The sequence below is a fragment of the Vicugna pacos genome, chromosome 27 (assembly GCF_048564905.1).
Source record: "Vicugna pacos chromosome 27, VicPac4, whole genome shotgun sequence".
Taxonomy (NCBI): Eukaryota; Metazoa; Chordata; class Mammalia; order Artiodactyla; family Camelidae; genus Vicugna; species Vicugna pacos.
The window spans coordinates 22,144,282-22,166,073 of NC_133013.1; the positions used below are offsets into that span (position 1 = coordinate 22,144,282).

At 35.8% G+C, this 21,792-nt stretch overlaps 1 protein-coding gene across 4 annotated transcripts in view; it reads right to left on the reverse strand.

Moving 5' to 3' along the window:
• Positions 1 to 284: 284 nt before the first annotated feature.
• The window catches only part of ZFAND6 (zinc finger AN1-type containing 6), a 57,130-nt gene continuing 35,622 nt past the window's right edge, over positions 285 to 21,792 (reverse strand). For 3 of the 4 annotated variants that reach the window (XM_072950909.1, XM_072950908.1, XM_072950910.1), the window contains 5 exons: positions 13,939 to 14,109; positions 12,789 to 12,897; positions 11,831 to 11,931; positions 3,394 to 3,507; positions 285 to 1,202 (listed from right to left, as the gene is read on the reverse strand). In XM_072950909.1, the coding sequence (XP_072807010.1) occupies positions 1,054 to 1,202; positions 3,394 to 3,507; positions 11,831 to 11,931; positions 12,789 to 12,897; positions 13,939 to 14,092 (627 nt within the window). In that variant the 5' untranslated portion in view covers positions 14,093 to 14,109 and the 3' untranslated portion in view covers positions 285 to 1,053. Of the gene's footprint in view, positions 1,203 to 3,393; positions 3,508 to 11,830; positions 11,932 to 12,788; positions 12,898 to 13,938; positions 14,110 to 14,298; positions 14,438 to 21,792 lie in introns of all 4 variants that reach the window. The other variant, XM_072950911.1, reaches the window with a different exon arrangement.

Genomic DNA, 21,792 nt, shown 5'->3' on the forward strand with positions numbered 1-21,792 from the left:
CAGCTTCCACTAGATGCTAATTCAGCGTGACAGAGAGCAGAACAGAGAATCACACAAAAGCTAGAAAGTATGACATCTTAGTGACAGAAAAGTTCTTGGCTTTAAAGAAATGCTGACATCTTCAACTCACAGGAATGTAAAATTACAACTTACCATCATAAGTTTTAGTCACAAATAGAAGTGAGAGTTCATCTCACAAAACTGGTAAAGTAGAAAACTAAAGGACCAAAAGCCAAAATGAACTACCGGAAAGAATAACAAAGAAAAAGCAACGCAAGGGAACATTACGGTTTTCTTTTTTATTTAATCAAAGACTGGTGGATAAACATAAATACAGCACAATTACTTCAGATCATTCTTCATATTGTATACACACAGACCGATGAACGTAATCTGAAAGAAACCTGCAGTCAGCAATGAAATGCATACAGCTTTTCCTTCCCTCGCTCAAAAAAAAATTAAAAACACACAAACTTAGAATCTCATCAGCACACACTCTCCTGTGACAAATGATTCAGACATAAATAGTGGGTGCAAAGAAACTATATGCTAACATATGTATAACCTTTGTTAATGAAAAACAGAAGCAGCCATAATGATTAAAATACATTCAGTTACTGATAACTAGCTGTGCCCTAAAGGGCATTATCAAAGAGAAATCGTGCTGCAGAGAAAAGCTATATATACATACACAATGAGAAAATAAACTGCAAGATTAATGCATGCATGTTTAATACTGGAAAAATCACAGCCCTCCAAAATTTCTCCACGTTTGTTATAAAAGCCCTCTGCACTCAACTAAAATTAAAATGATCTTAAAAGGATAATACTTGTAAAGTTTACTTAAGTCTTTTCAGCCACAGAAACTGCAATGGAAATAAATGTTCAGAGTCATTTTCAAAACAAAAACAAAAATCTATTCTTCTGATGACATGCATGATTAAAAGGTCTATGCAAGATACATCGCTCTACATTCCCAATGACTAGGAAAAAAAACCTCAAGTCAATTTTTAGTTTGCAGATGGTCAAAGGAGTTTGTATTCCAGCAGGAGTTCAAATCTTCTGGATCTTTTCACCAACAACTACTGGATTTTCTTTTCTGATTTTCTCAGCAGCATCAGCTTTGTAATTGTAAGAGCAATTGTGTACATCTGAGTAACGGTGTACGCCACAGTAAACATTTCCACACCGGCATTCAAACCCTGAAAATGGATTAATACACATACATGAGTTGAATGGAAGCTCTAAATATTAAATTCCTTAGCCTAAACAATGTTAAAAAAGATCATGTATTTAGGGCAGCAATGTAAAGGATCATTCCAAACAAGCCGTTTCATGAGCTAGTAACATTCTCAAAATTCACTAGCTGATAGCTTCATTTCTTCTTCCCACCTACAAATACAGATTTGTACCAGAGCAAGTCATAACCACTTCTCTCAGCTCAAGTTTCTTTACCTGTGACATGGCCACAACTGCCTCCTATCAAGAACAGAATTGCTAAATCGAAAATGTGGAACATTTCTCAAATACTACATACATGTGAAAAAAGCATAATGTCAGAAGGCAATCTTAAGATTTAATTAAGAAAGATGAAATGAAACTTTTGACAGAACTGTTAACAAATAAAAGTGTATTAGCTTTCTCTGGCTAACCTCCAATGGAGATGTGAACTGTAACCAGGCTGGGTGATTAAGAGACAAGATCTAGTTAGGTTGCCTAAGCGTGAATCTACTTACTAACGTAGGCAAATAGCCTCTCTGAGCCTCAGTTTCTGCATTTGTAACTTTGGAATCAGTTACTATAAGAATTAAATGAGGAAGTATTAAGTGCTTAACATATACTAAACATGCAATAAATGCTACTTATTTTAGGGAAATGCCTGAAGAACTGAAGACAAAAGACAGATATAAGCAATGAGGATAGTCTTTAAATTAAACCAGTCTTGCACCCCCCAAATTAGGATTTTATGGTATGATGGAATTGTTGGAAATAGAGCATAGGAATCAGTATTTTAAACACTGACATTTGATGTAAACTTCCTTTACTACATTTTTTTTAACTTCAAAAACATACTCTGTAACTTCATAATAATGAATGAAAAATGAAGCCAAGAACACCAGACTGACAAGACTGGAAAAGATGAAAATTACTAAGTTGCAGCCTTCTAATCATGAAGTCTAAGTTTCTGAGATTTAGAAAGACAATGTTTGATACTAAGTATGTATACTTTAAAACGTCTTCTTACTAGTTCATGTTTGTATTCTTTAAATAAACACACTTGCCAAGGTATGGGCCAGTCTTAAACATCTCTGGTATCAGACTGTAATTTCCCTTCTTCTTTATCCCCTATATACTCCTTAGCCAGAGAAACCTTCCTAAAATACAATTTTGCTCGAAATCTTATCTCCTCCTCTTCTCAGCTCTTAGGTTGATTTTTAGGCAGAGTACTCAGCACAACGCCTGGCATAACGTACACAGTCAGCGGGGACTATTTACGGCTGCACCTGTCCCTGTCACTTCGTCACAGTGCACATCTTAGTCTTGTCTCTATTTTTGTCTGATGGTGGTATCCGATACCCTTCTTCACCTACTCTGTGGTACAGCTACACTCCCCATTTACGGTCCCTAAACATGCCCTATCCTTTCCTTTCTCTGCGCCCTTCATGAAGATATTTCTTCCGAGCTGAAATGCCCCTATTTCTGTCAGTTGTAAGTCCTACTCATCTTTCAAGACCCATCTCAAACATTCTACCTTCATGATACTTTCTTTGATGGGCCTCTACGCCTCTTCTTCTATATAAACTAATTATGCCCATCTCTGAATTCCCAAAGCAATCTATCTGCACTTAAATGTACTTTTTGGGGGGCCAAATACCCTAGGATTGTGAAGTTTTCTCTCCCTTTCTTAATAACAGCACCACCCAACAGCCCTGGGACGGCAGTTAACGTGTACTGATTACTTACTGAGTGGCAGCACAGGGCCACCACCTTCCGTGCATTAACTCGGAACCCTCACAACCACCCATGGCTAGCCACTTTACACAGAGAAAGGACTTCACAGCTCACCAAGTTCTTAAATATTCTCTCACACACAACCGGTTTCTGGCTTTTGGAGGCAGGAGCCACACCTTTGCCCTTTCACAGCACCTGGCAAACCGACCTTGTCTATTATTCTCAAACTCAGCTGAAATGAATTTTGAAAAGAAAAGCTATTCATTTTACTTTAAGGTATGTAATTAAAACTACTTTTATTTAAGATAATTCAGAAGGTGAAGCATATCCAGTATTAACTCTTACGGGAACAGAAACAATCCTAAACGAAGCCAGTAACAGTAAGTCATGAATCATCTCAAATAAAATCTTAATTTTACACCATATGATTTAGGCTCTTACCAGTAAGTCCTACTTTCTTCCTGCACATGAAACAGCGATTCTTTTTTTGTTTTGGTTTTTCAAGAGACTTGCTTTGCTCTTCAGATGGCTGCTGTGCCGTATCTGATACTGAAGCTGACAGAAATAGGAAAGCGATGAAATTTAATTATTCAATGAGATCTTGCCATTTGGGTGGTTGTTCCCCCCACCCCCCAGTCTGTTTATTCAGAGGATAACTGAGTAATTTATTAATGTACTAGCCTGGAAAGATGCTTACATTAAGCTACACAGTTTATATGATATGACCCCCTTTTGTTAAATATAAATATATAGTTATATATGCACGTATACACACATGCAGAAAATCTAAAATATATATTGACATGTTAACGGTGACTCTAGAAAACATTATATTTCCTACATTTTCTAATAATTATGTATTTGACCAATAAAAGACACACAACACATAAATACTCCTTGGGTATTCTAAGGGAGTGTGTAAGAAAATGGTCACATGCAAACTTCTAAATACTGTTGAGCTCAGAACTACGTAGACTTCAAAGAGGACAAGGGGAAAAAATGCTGACACCAAGATTCAGTGGAATACTTAGTACGTTCAAAATTCTCAGGCTGTTCCATATAAAACCTTTAAAATATTAGGAATAAGATAAATTGATTAAAATGTTAAGTAGTGAAACTAAGGACAGCTGCACTAATATTCAGGTCAAATTACTGTCCCTAAATCCTAACAAATGTGAACCCCCCTCTCCGCCCTTAACTACCCTGGCCCTCCTGAGTGCTGTTACTAGAGTTAAATCTATAATGTGACCTAGCAGACCTGGATCTTGTTCTAAAACAGTGACCTGCCAGGGATCAAGTTCTTAATCTCTTCAATTTCATCACCAACTGTCGTCCTTCACAGAAATCTACTGCTCAACCAATCTCTGGGGCTATGCCAGGTACCTTTGCTCACACTGTCTACCATAAATTCAAAAGGAATTCCTTTCCCTCATTTCATCTAGGTCAAGTAGCCCTTCCCCCAGGAAACCCTGTCTCAGTTTTCTTGCAGCTTTTCACTCTGATTGCTCTTAACTCCCTTAAATAGTCTCAACCAAATAAATACTGGACACTTCACGTGAGCCCCCTCTTCAATCCATGCGTTTACATACTGCATCCAAATCATCTGCCTTGCATGAAAATCTAATGATATGCCCTCCAATGTTTAAAATTCTTTGACGACTTCCCACAGACCCCCAGGATAAAGCCCAGAAGTCCTTCAGGATTTTTCTCATCCTCATTTCTCACCCCTCAACAACACACTACGCTTCAGCCACACTGAAATATCTGCAGGTTTCCTGAAGATCCAGAATTTTCTCTTACCTCTGGGCTTTTATAAAAGTTGTCCTTTCTATATGGAATACTTTTCTTATGCCCCTCTTGTCCCTCCTCCTTACCTGGCCAACCCCAATGTGTCTTTTTTGTTTATGCTTATATTATCAACTCTTAATCTATTCCCTCCCTCCCTGACACAGCAGGAAACCCTACTATGCCCCAGTAGCACTTTCTACACTATTATAAATGCCCATCTGACTTAACCCGGCCTTCACCGTGAACCATTTCAGGGCAGGAACCTATCCTTTTCATCCCTGTTACCAGGGCCTATCCAGTGCCTCCTACCACACAGCAGGCACTCAATACATATCTGCTGAATGGAATTAGTACTGAGTTACTTACATATTATATTTATGTGCCCTCTTTCCCCAACTAGACTGTAAGCCTGTTCAGAGGGACGGAATCTTACTCCCTGTTTGACTTTCCAGCACCCACCACAGTGAACTACACCTAGTAGATATTCAAACACTTGATGTAATGGATTCTAACCTGCTTATGTTAACACATTATGTCATATTTTAACAAAATATGAAAAAAGGCAAAACACCACAAACAAGTAAATATGCATGAATAAACAACTCTGTAATGTGACTGTTCCACCTAGACATTCTGAAGCTAGATGGGAGATAGTTCTACCAATATATACATTTTATTTTGAAACGTAAAACCTTTTATTTTTAATAAATAGTACCCTGAGAATGTAAGCTCTGTGAGGGCAGGGCCTGAATGTCTTGTTTGCTGTTTTATCCCTAGCCCCTAGAACACTATCAGGTAAGGTTTGGCTGTGTGTAAATGAGCTCAAAAATAGTTAATTTGCAATCAGAAAACAATCTATTACATTTACTATCTTTGAAATCTATAAGCCATGCCTGTTCTCCCAAGAAAGTCTGATATTCAAATTAACTACTATAAATAAAGCTTTAATGGCAATAACAACACTACCATCCCACAAGATTACACATTTGAACAAAACCAGTTTAACCACTGAGACACAAACTTTGGTATCTGGAAATGGAAAACAGTAAAAATACACTTATCTGCTATGGATAACAAATGTAGCTACCGCATACCGCAACAAAGACATTTCACAGTATTAACCCTAAAGATCTGTCAAGGCAAATGGCTTCTTTTTAACTGAGGCAAATGCACCACCTTTAAAGTAAAGGATCAGTTGGCAATGTAAAAGCTTATGAACCAGGGTTCAAATCTGAGGCTGATCAACATCCACTATATCCTCATCAGACTAAGGTAACTCAGCTTACCTGAAACTAGTGGGTGTTAGCCTGAATGCAGACATTCACCAAATGAATTTACAGGCAAGACAGTACAGTACTCAGTACTACATACGACTCTCAGAAATTACTCCTGTTTCTCCAATTTTTATGTGATATGTAAGATCACAGCATCCCTTATCAAACTCTATGTAAAAGGAAATGATTCAATCTTTTAAAAGGGCCATACAGTAGACTAAAGACCAAAAGACCATACTCTTATTGAACCTGAAGCCAAAATAAGGACAGTTTCCTCAGATCTAGGCAGTTTTTCATATTCTGAGATGAGAATTATAAACAAAGAACACCTGCTTATTAATGATTAAGAACAGGTGGCTGCCTGCATCGCATCCACTGGCCCTAAAGGCTATTTGGGAGGCCTATGCGACGGCATAAAGGCTGTGAAGTAAGCTGCAAGGCGCTTGCTAATAATTTTTAATGGGAATCCCAACTAGACAAAATCTACTGGCCACTACTTTAAAGACACTTCAAAAAGCACTGGGCAGGTAAAATTAGTTTAACTACCCACATGGAGGATCACATTCAAGATCACATTCTGCTTTGGGTCCTGCTAAAAAAAAGAAAGGAAGAAAGAAAAAAGAAAGAAAAGGAAAGAAAGAAAAAAAGCACACAAATATAACAATGAGTACATAAAACTATTTAGCACTACCTCGGTTTAGGGGCATATTCAGACACGTGGTGAAAAATAAAACTGAACGTAAGATGACATTAATAGGTCACCTTACAGTATATACAGTATCTATGTAATATAACATATCCCGTCGTCAAAGAATCATGACAAGTCTCATTCAGGGATTAAGCTAAAGCATTCTGAGGTTGGGGACTATTTCCACGCACCACTGTATACCCAGTGCTTACACAGAGTGGTTGTTCAGTAGATACTTACTGAATGAATACACACTTTTACAATGACCCACTGGGATAAAATTCACTTCCCTCATTTTTTTGTATGCAAAATAAGGAAGAGGACCAATGATCTTTAAGTTACTCTTAGCTCAAAAATCCATTAAAAAGGGAAAAAAATTAAATTTTCAAGAGAAAAATAAGCCTGCATAGTGGCAGGGTCCAAAGGAAATATAATAATTGAATCATGTATTTAATTTTATATTTTCTAGCAGGCATATTAAAAAATAAAAACAGACAAAATATATTTTATCATTTTAAAATATAATCAACATGAAAAGAATAGAACATTTCACTTTTTTTTTGCTACTAAGTCTTCAAAACCTAGTGTATATGTTACACTTAGCAAATGAAAATACATTATCTAACTTCAGATTAGCCACATTTCAAGTGGTCATTAGCTGCGTGAGGCTAGTGGCCACCATCCTGAAGAGATCAGCCCTATAAATGAGATGAGTCTCTATTAGCAGCTATTTGGAGGCACAAAACTGTTACATTAATCCTAAAAATACAACTTTGTGTCATCTTATAACAAACAAACAAAAAAAATCAACCAACCTTCAAAATGGCTCTCTTTCCTTACCATGGATTAAAACCAAATACCTTAGAAATTCTCCATGGCCTGGTTCTAGACAACTTTTCTAGCTTTAGTTTTAACACATACTTGTCTGAACTGGCCACTCCAGCTACTGCTGTTCTATTTCCCAAATTTCATGTTTTCCTATCCATAGGCTTCTGCTCTCACAAAGTCTTCTCCATCAAAAAAGCCCTCTTCACTGTGTCTATCTTTCATAAAAATGGAATCATACAACGTGTGACCTTTTGTACCTGGTTTCTTTTATTTAGTATGTTTTCGAAGTTCATCTATGTAAGTAGCATGTTAAAAATTGGGTTGTCTTTATTGATGACAACTATGTCTATATTTCCTTATATATTCTCATCAGATGATTTGCAAATTTCTTCCCATTCTGTGTGTTGTCTTTTCACTCTTGATGGTATCCTTTGAAGCAAAAGGATCTTTAATTTTGATATAGTTCAATGTATCTATTTTTTCTTTGTTTGCTTGTGCTGTCTGTAGGCATCATATCTAAAGAAACATAATCCAAGGTCATGAAGATTTATGCCTCTTTTCTCTTAAAAGTTTTATATGTTTTAGCTTTTACATGTTGGTCTTTGATGTATTTTGTGTAAACTTTTGTGTATGGTGTGAGAGAGGGAATCCAATTTCATTTGTTTAAATGGCCCAGCATCATTTGTTGAAGATGATTTTTTCCCTACCGAATGATCCTGGCATCCTTGTCGAAACATCAATTGCCCATAAATGTGAGAATGTATTTCTGGACTCTCAATTCTATTCCATTGATCTATATGACAATCCTCATGCTAGCACTGTGTAATCTTTAATACTGCAGCTTGAATTAAGTTTTCAAGTTGGGACTTGTTAGTCCTCCAACTTTTCCCACATTGTTTTGGCTACCATCACTCACTCTTTAAAATCAATCTCTGATTTTTAATCCACACAAAAATTTCTGATTTTCAGTCCAAATGGACCGACTATTTCTCTCTAGTTGTTCTAAACCAATTCTATTTTGTGTGAAGTCAGAAACCCTCAGAGCTGAAAAAAACTTGAGAACTGTAAGTCACTCTGCCACTCAGTGCAGCAATCCCCTCTGTTTTGTTCCTGACAGTAACTCAGCTCTAACATGCTTCCTTGATGGAGAGCTCACCACCTTAGTAGTGATTTCTTGCTACTGTTGGAAAGCTTTAAAATTCTCTTATTCTAAAGCCTCCTATAACTCCCAAATCACTAGCTTTATACAGAATAAGAATATTCTTTGTAGTTCATTAAGCACGTTTCACCTCCATTATTTCACTGACTTCTAATAACCTATAAGGTGGACATGGTTGTTATGCACCTTTATAAATAATATAAATAAGGTTCAGAGAGGTGGAAGAGTCAAGATATGAAAACAGAACTTCTGGATCTAAATTCCATATTCTTTTTACTATGGTCAAATATCTGAGGACAGAGAGGTTAACTGAAGTTAAGCATATTATACAATAAGCAATCAAGTATCATAGTTTAGAGTGCACCAAAACACTAAAAAGTTTTTCTATTTTAAAAGCTAAGCTTTTGTAAACTGAAAATCTGACATTACTAAGTGACACTGTTTAAACTGAGGTACTGTGGTTTATTAAATGAAAAGGCATAATTAAATGAGAAAGATGCTGTAATATGCTAAATTCTCAGTTAAACATGATAAAAAACTCCTCAGAGCCATGAGGACAAGATGAAAGCAGTACCACTCACCTGGTGGCAACATAGCCTAATTGTAAGCAGGATACTTACACAGAAAAAAAGCTGTTTCAAGGACACTGTTCTGAAAACTCCAATAAAAAATGCTAGGAAACTCTGGCTAAGGCACACAGGGACTCCTCATGAACCCTCTTTCATCTGGGATGGTCTTTCTACCTAAATAAATTTCCTTTGAGGGATGCAAATATATTAATAAGGAAGAAAACAGATTCCTGAGTAGGTCACCAAACCAGCGGATCCTACCCTAGGAACTGTGGGGGGCTGGATGTGGCAACAGAACACACACAGGGACATCCCAGTCCAGGAAGCACCACAACTGTCTAGGAGAAAGAACACTGGCCTAGAGTCAGAGGCCTGGGTTCCAGTTCCAGCTCAAACAACCATAGGACTTGAGTCAAAGACCTTCTCTCTTTTCATTCATGTATGAACTAGATGGAAAAAACATTCTCTGCATTTGTTCCTATCAAATAGGGAAATCACAAGTAGATTATGTATTGAGTGTACGTATATATACAGATACACATACATTTGCAGGCATGTTTATAATAAAAGAAGACATTCTTAATTCAACAGTATAACAGGATATTTGTAAAAACCAGGCTATGGAGAGATTTTACACATTGAAAACTAATCCTCTCAAACTAAGATGAAACACATTTCTTCAAAGATTCCACTATGCTGAAATTATGAATGCTAAGTTCTTAAAAGGTACTTATAAGTTAATACTGTCACTGAAATCACGCATGAAAAAGCAGTCTATACAATTTTAAAATCCCCCACAATTTTTCTGAATATGGCACCAAGACCATCTTTTGCATTAATGTACTCAGTACTAAGTGGAGAAAACTGTATTGTCTCCATATGCCACAAATGGTATAAAAGCACTTCATATTATTATGGCCTATTAACCTGCAATCTTCATTTTTTTGTCAAACGTGTAGAACTGCTATTTTAGCCTTAAGCAGCATGTATTTTTCCACTACCAACATTATAAAATTTGTTCTGTCGTTAAGTAGTATCTTCATGGTTAGCGCCTGTTTTCACTCTTCCTTACTTAGCTCTCTCTCAGAACTAAGCAACTCTTGCTCCTTGAAATCCTTCCTTGGTATCTGTGGCCTGAAACCAACAAGGCTCTAGATGACTTCTTTCTCTCCCTTTTGCCGACTCATTATCCTACTTGCTCTTCTTGATTTTGCCTCTCATTTTTCAACCTATGCCAAGGACTTCCAAATTTCAGACATAATGCTGATCATAAATTTAAATATCTAGTAGCCACCTACAACCTCCAATTGAGCTCTTTTAGTTTTGAAATTTGATCACTTCCAATTCACCCTATCTAAAATCTTGTCCAACTGTAACTTCTTTCAAGCTTCCTGTTGAAAGCAACCACAACTGAAAGCATTAACAGCACCCTTGTCTTATTTCCCATGCCTAATGGATAACTAAATCTTGGGAATTTTTCTATATCTGCTTTTTAAAATATCCCTTATCTCTGGCTCTTCCTTAAACTTTTCTATTTAACTGAAAAATAAAAAAGGATTCACTTCTAATGTTTATGAATATTTATAATATATTGGAATATTTATGTTGGCCAGACAGTTCACTTTCTTGTTATAATAAAATCTACAAATGGCAAATTATGCTAATTATTTGTTGGGCGTGAAATCAGAGGAAGGGGAATTAGCTAGCCTAGCTGAATTTAAACTTCAGAAAACTCCAGCTAAAACTGGTAGATACTATCTGTTGCCACCATGTGAATACCATGTACAATGGAAGGTATCACTTGATGGTCATGGCATCGTCTTACTTTAAATCATGCCATAGGTAAAATGACACACAGTCATCCTTTGGCTTCTTTCCAGAGTATCCTTCTCAATTAACACATTGTTTCCACACACTGGTAGAATATGACTAATTAAGCATAGATTTTTAACAGTGTCCTAAATGCCTCTTCTACAGTCTCTGCCCACTAGAAAGCCTTCATACATATTTTCAAGTCTTCCTAGAGCCACTTCATTTTGATCCACATAATGAGGATATAAAGAGCATGGGCAGGAACAAGGGACACTATGCTATAAATAAAAGTAATTGAATGTGACTGTTATGCTGGAAGTCACAGATGGGAAAAAGGGGCCACTGCCAGTCAAAATAAATAGTCACTCAGACAATCTGAGTCAAAAGCAAAAGATTTCTCTCAAATCAGCAGCCCCAGTTTTCTTGGAGAGGAAACAGTATTTAGGCAGAACAGTAAAAGAAAACAGTGTAACACCACCACTCATTCATTTAATCACATTTCTCCAAAAAAACCCCCCAATTTTTAATTTTCTATGTTTATATTGATGACCTAATTATATAAAAGTGGGAAATGGCTCCTAACATTTCAGTCAACTAAATATTTCAGGGTATATAATATTCTACTCATAAAGAAAATGAATGTAAAAATATGTATCTTAGGCAGGCAATTTTAAAAAACATATGCACCTAGGATAGTGCCTGGCTTATAATACTCAAATGTTAAATAAGTGAGAAAACACAGACTAGTTCATGTGCAAACCTTGCAGGTCTTCTGTTTCAGGTATTGCTTTGTCCACAGATGTACTGTCCACTTGGGAAGATGCTACAGATTCTGATAAAAGTGACTGATTTGATACAGGGCTAGAAAAGCAAAAATATTTAATTTTAAAAATGATATCTATGCAGGAATAGTAACTAAAATGATATAAGTAAGGGTTCAAAATATGTAAGTAGATCATTAAGACAAAATTAACACAGAGATACTTTTTTTTATAACTTAAACGTAAGTTTTAGAACTTTGAAACATGAGACCAATTTGGACCAGAAACGTATAAAGCAACAGAATTGTGCATGAACGCACTAGATGAAAACTAGCATGACGAAGACATGCTCCAGACGCCCCAGTGCTAAGCTGTACATGATGCACTGGCATAGCAGAAATGCACATCTCCCATCGTGAACTGGAAAAGGGAACTGCGGGGTAGAAATTTAGTATTTGTTTCCTAACAGTAGAGTAAGAATGAAACAAATATTTCTGTATTTTCAGACTTCTAAATGATGAGACTTTAAAGTTAAAAAGAAAAAATACAATACAGTACAAATAAATATCGTACCACATCATGACATTAAACAAAGAGAACCTGTGGCAAGACTGTTATTTTTAATACAAAGTACTAGTACAGGACTTGCAGAACAAGCTTACGTCTAGAAGAATTTAACAGGTTTCAAAAGGACTTTAGAGGTCTGTCAGGACATATTATGAAGACAATGAAAGAAAAAACTGTTTGAAAAGGAAGTCTGAGGCTTAAAAGACAACTCCCTACTTCCATCCCAATGTAAAATCGACAAAAAGACTCTTCTGACTAGTCAATAATAATAATGAGATAGATACAATTTTATGCCAGTGACTTTATACATAGTTTTCATTCTTATCAAAACTGATCAAATATGGAATATTTATTTTTCAATAGCTTTCCAATTCAGAGGCTACATCCTACCTTGGCTGCATAGATGAAGATGTAGAGTCTAACGATGACTGAGCTTCTGGAACACTGCCATCTGTGCACTGAACTGGTAGAGACTCAGACAGACTACTGACAGAAGGTGCTGTAACAAGACCACATCTCGTATTAGTGACTGTTTACCTTGGGCAGGCCAACACATCTAAAAAGAACCAAGATAACTTTTCCACAAAATATAGTATATGGATTTAATTTTACTATGTAATATGCTGGTTCATTATTTTAGGTTAAAAATTTTTTAGTTTTCCAACGAAAAAAATGTTAATTTTAACCAAGACCAAATACAAAATGTATATATTAAAAAAAACTGAACTTCTATTTCTTAGAACCATCATCCAAAATCCTTTAACTCACAAACATCTTCTAGTGCACAAATGAGACATTTAAAGAAGTCCTGATTAAATGATTCTAGCTTTTGGCTCGAACATGAAGCAATGACAAGAAAGACACACAATTTTAAATGAACTAAGTAACAGCCCACACCTTCATTATCACAAAAACCTATACATTCAGGCATTAACCTACGTGAGAACTATCCTAGATGAATACTATTAACATTTTACTTTTGCAGAATTCTCATGATTCTTCTTACACGAGTACTGAAACAAAAGCCACTTCAATTCCAGGAGAATTCTTGAGCACAAAAATGCATAAAGAACTCAAGGGAACTGGGGTTAAATATCTCTTACTCTGAGTCAAACTGCTACACCTCTCCTTCCTAATGGAGAAAGGCTTTCCCTAAAGTCAGCTGTGGCTATCCATAACTTACTCTTTCCTTCTACAACTATCTTGGCTTCAAAAGTCAAGAACCAAGGTCCTCTCTTACAGGCCTCACTGCCTTACACCTTACTTTCTAAGACAGCTATATATACGTGAACTATGCCTCTATTTTAATAGAGTTCTCTAGCACAGCAAGTAAGACTGTAAGGTGGATTTATAGTAGTTCTTTTCAATAGTAAAGATACTTTTATCCCTGTTTCCCTACCACTGATAATCACAATATGTAATGATTTTCCTGATCTGAACATAGTAATAGAAGTACAATGTGAAAGTGGAAAAAGGTACCCTGTGCTATCCAAGTGTATTTCAATTATGAACAGTGCTGTGTTTTAACAGAATTACTTACCAGGTGGGCTTATTCTACCATTACTACTATTCTGTCTTTGAAGATGTTCTTTATAGCATACTGAACACATGCCATTTGTACGAGGGTTTCCATAAAATCCGCAGCCAGTGGAACAAAGCATAGGCACTTGGCTGTGATTAGTTTCTTGAGCCATGTTCCTCTGTTGCACACCTGAAATTTATACAGAATTAGCAAAGAACTAAGACTCACACAGCAGTCACACATTATCCAAATTTGCTTTCTATAATAAAGGAAAACCCACATATATTCCCCCCTAAGTCACTCTGTGCAACTGTCTCAATACCTAGGGCTAAGGTATAGAGAGAGGAAAAATAAAGATCAAAAGGGTACAAACTGAACTTTTATTGCCAATCCAATCTATAGAAGTCGGTCTGTACTGGTTTAGAAGTGGTAAGAACCAGGATTAGGTATCTGTTCTGAAGAGTCCACACCATCAGAATGTTAAGGAAAATTCTTTATGCTAGTTCAGCCTGGACTCCTAGTAATGAGAAATATATGTGTAAGTTTTGCTATGTGTTGTATTATTAACTTCTAAGCATGTAAACTTTCCCTTGAAGTTCACATTTTAACTTGCATAATTTTTTCTGTTTAAAAAGCATTTAACACAAAATCAATGCTGGTGAAGCTGAGGAGAAATGAGCAGAACACTGGTGAAATGAAAAATTGGGTCAATCTTTCTGGAAAGCTATGCAGCAATTTACCTTAAGAGCCTTGTAAAAGATAGCCCTTTTGAACCAATCATTCTCCTTCAATAAAATAACTAGGGTATAATCAGAAAAAAAATATACCTATACAAACACAAGGGATGTGTTTCACAGCATATTTATAATGCTGACAAACTTAAAATGATTTAAATGTCTAACATTAGGAGAATGGATTTTTTTCAAAAGTTAAGGAGTCGTTAAAATATTTTAGAATAATTTTTGAAGGAGAAAAATGCTGATAAGAGTGAAAAAGTACAATATGAAATGTATATATAATATGCTGTCAATTAGGACAAACAAAGCATCTATTAATCACCAGTAAGGACAGGAAGGAACATATCCAAGGGAGGCAAAGTTAATTGTGATTTCCCCCTCCCCGATTTGTACCTTCTCTGTAGTTTTAAAATCCTCTTATATGAAGATACTATTTATCTAATTGGGAACAAAATATTTACTTATTTTTACAGTGCTTAAAATTAAAAAACTAACGGGCAGAGAAGCTGTCTGGGAACCACACAAGGCAATAATCAATTATAGCAGATAGAAGAACCCCATGTGCCATTTCTCCCATAAAGTGGTTCTTTGGCATGAGTAACATGACAGAAGGTAATAACAGGTTCTATCTTTTTTCCTTTAAAGGAGAAAAAAAAAAGGCCTCCCATATGGAATGAAGGTTACTCCAAAATGGGTGTGTGTATATTTACAGATGAGTCTATGTTCAAAGAGCATAAAGGATAAAACTAACCAAAGAAAGATAATGCTTCCTTGAATTGACAATCAAAGAGGGAAAATTCACTGTTTACCATTAACAGATCTTTTTTCCTCACCTTAATTATTTGAAAAGACTGTTGGAGAATGGGGAGGATTTAATGCAAATTTCAGAACCAAGAGCAATAACACATTTGACTGGATTACAAAACAAAATAGCAAGCTTAGCATTTGTCTTTAAAAAGAATTGTCCTAAAATTTCTATAGGCCTAGGAACATAATTTGGGATTCTGACAAACATCTTTCTTACTCCATGATAGCAAGTCATTTCAGAATCCAATCTTGGCTACCCTGCTTTATATACTGCTTTTAAATTCCCTCCCCCTCCTGTAGTTCTGCAAATATACATATCAAATTAAAAAAAAACCCATTAACATGACAGGATAGAAGAGCTAATGTCAAACATTTTGTTGATTTTAGGGGTCTATATTACTGAGATAATGCTTGTCCTGTTTGCTATCGGGTAATTGTCCAAGGTCATGTACTTAGCTAATAAGTGATAGAGCTGGGATTCAGTAGAGATCGTTTTGTCTCTAGTCCATGCGCTAAATCAGTGGTTCTCAAAGTGTGTTCCATGGACCCCTGGGGAGGTCAAAACTGTTTTCATACTAACACTAACTAGTTATTTGCCTTTTCCTCTGTGTTGACATGCGCACTAGTGGTGCAAAAATCAACAGTGGATAAATACCTGGAGCCTCATCAAGCAGCCAGATCAAGACAGTGGCACCAAAGTAAACTACTACTCGTAGTCTTCATCACAACATTGTCACAGAAAACTACTAATTCTATTAAATCCTGAGTTTGGATACACATCTTGTTAATATTTTGTGACAAACTGGGACGTACATAGAAAGCATTCCTGCTGCATACAGAAATATGATGACTGAAGAAAAAAGGCCCTTGTGCAGTTGTTTTGAGTTACAAGCTAGTCAAGTCATCTTTTTCACGGAACACTTTTTTTTATTTCAAAGAACACCTGGCAAACTCTGATTATTCAGACTTGAGTATATGACAGATACTTTCTCAAAGAAAAACAAAGCGAGCTTGTCACGTCAAGAAAAACAACTAATATCATTTATTGCCAAGGACAACATTCAAATGAAAAAAGCTTGACAAGTATCTCCAAATTTTAGAGTTTCTGATAAGATCAGTAGTGACAGTAATGACACATGAGTAGTTGTACTATTACCAGCATTTGGAAGATCTGCATAAGTCAGTAAACCAGTATTTTCCAAGTGACCTATGTATAGCGGTACAAAATTATTCATGGACTAAAGAGTCATTCAAAGTGAAAGACAGACCAATGAATTTTAAAGTAATAGGACCAAAAGCTTTTATATAGTATAAAATTCTACACTGCACTGCAACTATCCCTTAAGAAACTACAAACTGTCACATTTGGTGTAATGTCAAAAAAGAGCAACTTCTATTATATAAAAAGGTTATTAAAATATTCCTTTCTTTTCCAACTACGTATCTGTATGACACCAGTTTTTCTTTACAACATTGTAACAGACTGAACACAGAGGAAGCTATTAGAGTCTTGCTGTTTGTTATTAAGCCAGGCCTTAAAGATTTGTAAAAATATGTAACAATGTCACTTTTCTCACTAAACCATTTAAGGAGGGAAGGAGGAGAAATGGTTATTTTTCATAAATTAATAAGTATTTTGTAATTTTTCTCACCTTTATTTGCAAATATAGTATTTTTGCTAGATATAACAGACATAAATAAAAGGTCCTCAATGTACTCCATAATTTTAGAAAATACAAAAGTCCTCAACCAAAAATTGAGAATCCACTGCTGTAAACCATCAATACAGGTAGTATCACCTCAAGAAGGCCAACACTGATTTTTTGGGGAAATAGAACACTAAAAACAAAATCTCTTACTCTCTATAAAACATGGACATACATTTAATACATGAATAAATATGCAGTATGTCTGTGGAATTAAAATTTTATGGAGGTAGAAAGCCAATTAAGGAAAAAAACTGTTTAAAGGCTCCTAGAGAGGTGGGGGCAATAAAGAAAAAAGACTTAGAAACTTTCCTGTGTGTTCTAAATCACCAACTATTTTATGCTGCCTATTAATGACATTAAAATGATATGTTATAAGAATTAAAGAACTTCCCCTACCAGTACTGATAAATCTTTCAGTATATGCTGGCAATTACAAGCATCTAGAAAAGATAAATATCTCATTTCCATAAAAACTCAAGTGAATAGTCAGATTAAAAGTACAACATGACTACCAAGCTTTTTATATCACAATTCCTGCTCTTGAATAGTAAAATTAAAATTTAAAACATGTAACACTAGCAATTTCCCCAATCCAAACTGCCTTGCACAGCAGCAAATTAGTAATAATTTTCGTAAGAGCTTTCCTATAAAGAGCTATTACCTTGGCAGATTAAAAAAAACAACAACACAGGATTTCACAGGTTACTTAACAAGAAACAAAGAGAATAAAGCAAAAAAAAAAAAAAAAAGAATCAACTTTATTTATTCACTTCTAGGCCACAAAATATACCTTTCCATGAAGATTCAGAAAAAGAGCAAAAACCATAAAAGGGTTTATTTTTATATGTAATGGGAAAGATGGGGTAGGTACAGAGAAACTGGAAGTCTAGCCTCCACCTGCTACTGTACCTTTCTGGTAGGTAAACAATTTGGAGGGCCCATTAGCCTGGCATTTAGGAAGGAAAAGAGGAAAGCGAATGAAAAGACAGAACAATTTCTTAATGGCTCTATGTTTTGTGGGATTATAAAGCTGCAAATCCAACGAACTAAAGAACGAGATTACCAAACATACACAGAAAAACTGATTAACATGGTGTTAAAATTAAAAAAAGTACTAATTAGAGAGAATTCAGAACTGTGATTTTTGACTCTTAATAACATTCATAACCAAAACCACAACTGATGATCCTCTCTAACCCCCTTGGATATTACTTAATTATTCAGAGCTTACTATGGGCCCCAAACTGTTTTTATTGCTGTATTTATCTTATTTCATTCTCCCCAAAACCCTGTGATGTTGGTACTACTGATATCCCCATTTTTAAATGAGGAAACTGATATTCAGAGACTTAATAAGTTGCCCAAGGTCACATATCTTGTAAGCAATTAGGTCAATGTCTTTTTTGATCTAAAATACCAGAATGACTTTCAAAGTCCATCCTGTCCCGTCAAACCTGTAAGTCCATGAGCTTGTGAATTCTTATTCTTTTCATTTAAAGATAATTTAAAATTTCACTCATTTATTCAACCTTGAGATATTATGCAGCTTTAATAAGCTTAACCAAGGTCTTAAGAAAATCTGTTTTTCCTTTAAGTCTTTTTACCTAAGAAATTCTCATTAGCATAAAAATTCAAGATCAAATATTTTAAGACTGCAAAGAAAATTCATTACCAATCGTTAGAATTCTGACAAAAGAACAGCAATGAATGAATGCAACACAGACTCAATTATAACTGCAAATACATGTCAGTTAATTATTTCCCTCTACTTCATCCCATAGAGTTAAGTCACCAAGTTATAATAATTTCCATTTTGAAATATCTCATGCTCTTTTCTTTTGCATTCCAATTCTGATTCTCATTTCATACCCGGGTTACTCTTAACAGTTTTTTCTTTCTGTTTTACCATCTTTCCTCACAATTCACTTTTGTAAATTCTTACAAAATACCCAGTTCTCATCATATTACTTCTGTTTTAGTTACTATATAACTGCCCCAGAAAGGAGTACTAGACCTGGCATTCATGCTCTACATAATCTATCCCAACTAGCCCAATTTCCCTGAAACGTATGCTGAGTGAGAAGTGAATAGGCTTGGGGTTAAATCCCAGCTTTGCCATTTTTATTAGTATAAGAGCTTGGACATGTTCCTCAACTTCTCTAAGTTTCAACTCCTTAAGAGGGCGCTCATATCATACATCTAACTAGATTAAGTAAAACAATGTATGTAGAAAGCTTTTATACAGAGCCTGGTAGGTAGCAGAAACTCAGTAACTGCTCTTTGTTCTTCCCAAAGCAGAGAGACCTTTGCTGTTTGAAACAAATCATGCTCACTGATGGAAACAAGCTTCTAGCTCATATTGCTCCTTCCTTTGTAAATTCTGTCCACTTCTTCACTATGCCTGGAACAATCCTATTCAGGAATCAGCTTAAATTCTACTTCTGGGACCATTTCTGTCCACCTCGATCCTCCTCTGCTATGTATTCCTAAAGAAGCTGTCTGTACCATCCTTTTGGGGCACTTAAGCTAAGCACTACACAAGTGCTTCATAGGTATACAAGTCACTTCCCAGTTGAACAGTTTCCTCTTCAAATCCCCTTTATGCCTAATATGAATACTACAAAATGTTTTGTTGAATAAACACATTTCATTATTGTTAGAAGTATTCACGTCAGGCCAAAAAATGATTATTTTCCATTGAAAAGAGGAGAAAACAGATTGATATAAAATGTTTCAATCACAGAACTCATAATTTATATACTGAAACAGTCCTTCAGCAAGAATGATCAGTAACCCAAGCCAGTTACAAAATGCATATGACTTTTCATTCATTATTCTTCTCCCTCCTCCTGCAATAGGGAGGATATATAACTTATGACAAGTTAATCTACAGAAGCTACAAACTGGCAAACAAGTTAAATCCAATACACAGGCATATCTGATTAGTCAGCACATACTAAAATTTTAAAATAAGCTGTTAGCATTCAGAAATTACGGAATGTCACACAGAAATCTCAGATTTCCAGCTTCTCTTGAAAAATAGCAAGACCTGGGAACAGTGAACTGGTATTTCCAAAATTAACACCCATCAGCTACGCCGCCTCTTACAGCCTATACTCTCCAATTTGAGACCACCTTCACTTTCAGTTACCAGAGTTTCTTAATTCCTAGGTTAACACCTATGACTTTTTCAATTTGGAATCTTTCCTATTAATTTCAGGGAAAAAAATACGTAACATGCTGAGTTAAACAAGAACTCACATTAAACTTTCAACTAGTACTACAGGCACAAAGTGGTAAGAAGCCTTCCCCCCACCCCCTAGCCTTTTCAGTCATTAGAAAGCCACTCAGCACCGGCTGGCCCTATTTGCTATTTTATCAAATAGAGATCCCAGAAAAGAGAACAGCAGAATTTATGGTATATTCTACTAGAATTTTTGTTTTCTTAATAGTAATTGATCAAAAGAGGAATACTCATCCTGTCATAAGTGTTTGAGATTAACATCTCCTGGTAGCATATAGTAATTTCTTATGGAGTCCTGAGCATTTGGATCTACTGGCTATCACATGGGCAATACACATTTGTTCTGGGGGGTCAAGAACCTTTGCAGAGATTACAAAAATCCAGGAAAGTTCATAAAGCAAACAGATCAGAAAGTATGACTCGACATAAAAGAGTTGGGACGAATGCTACTTACTCTGATAAAAGTACAGGGACTTTGGATTAGGGTTTCTAGTGTACTGAGGAAGCTATGTTGTTCTCTCTCTGTATAACAGTACCCACTTCCCTATGTCAGGTTGCCTTTCCTGTTGCTGTTTGGGCTGAAAGACAAAAAGGTGTGAGTCCAGCTAACATAAGGATAACATGTTTGGGGATGCTACATATTCCTTCCCAGTAAATGATAAATTCATCAGTTCCAACATACTAGGTTACATAAGGATAAGAGACCCCAAAACTAATTCTAGTATATACAAACCTCACTTTCCCAGTTACTGACTTACGGGAAGTTTTCAATGACTGGCATGATAAATCTCATAAAGAGAGGCCACTATCATGTTTCCAACTGAATAAAACAGGTTTTAGAAAGACTATGAATGGCATTCCCATCTTAGATGACTCATTTGTTTCATTCTACCCAACAATGAGTAAATCAGCAGTTGGCAAACTTTTCTATAAACGACCAGACAGTAAACATTTTAGGCTAAACAGACATAAAATCTGTTATAACTAATCAGTTCTGCTGTAGTCATGCAAAAGCAGCTAGACAATATGTAAACAAATGAGCACGGCTGTGTTCCAATAAAACTATACTTACAGTCACCAAAATTAGAATTTTCACATTATAAAATGTTCCTCTTTTGATTTTTTCCCCACAACCACTTAAAAATGCAAAAACCATTCCTAGGCTCATGGGTTGAACAAAAATAGCTGCTGAGCCAAGTCTGTCAACCTCGGGATGAAATAAGCAAATGACTCTGGTCTAATCACTGCAGATGACGCGGGGAGGCTAGGTGGACATGGGACTTAAGCATAGGTACTACTAACTGAGATTCTCTAATCCAAAACAACATAAATTTGAAGTATTATTTGCTCTTGCTAAGTCTCACCTACTCAATAA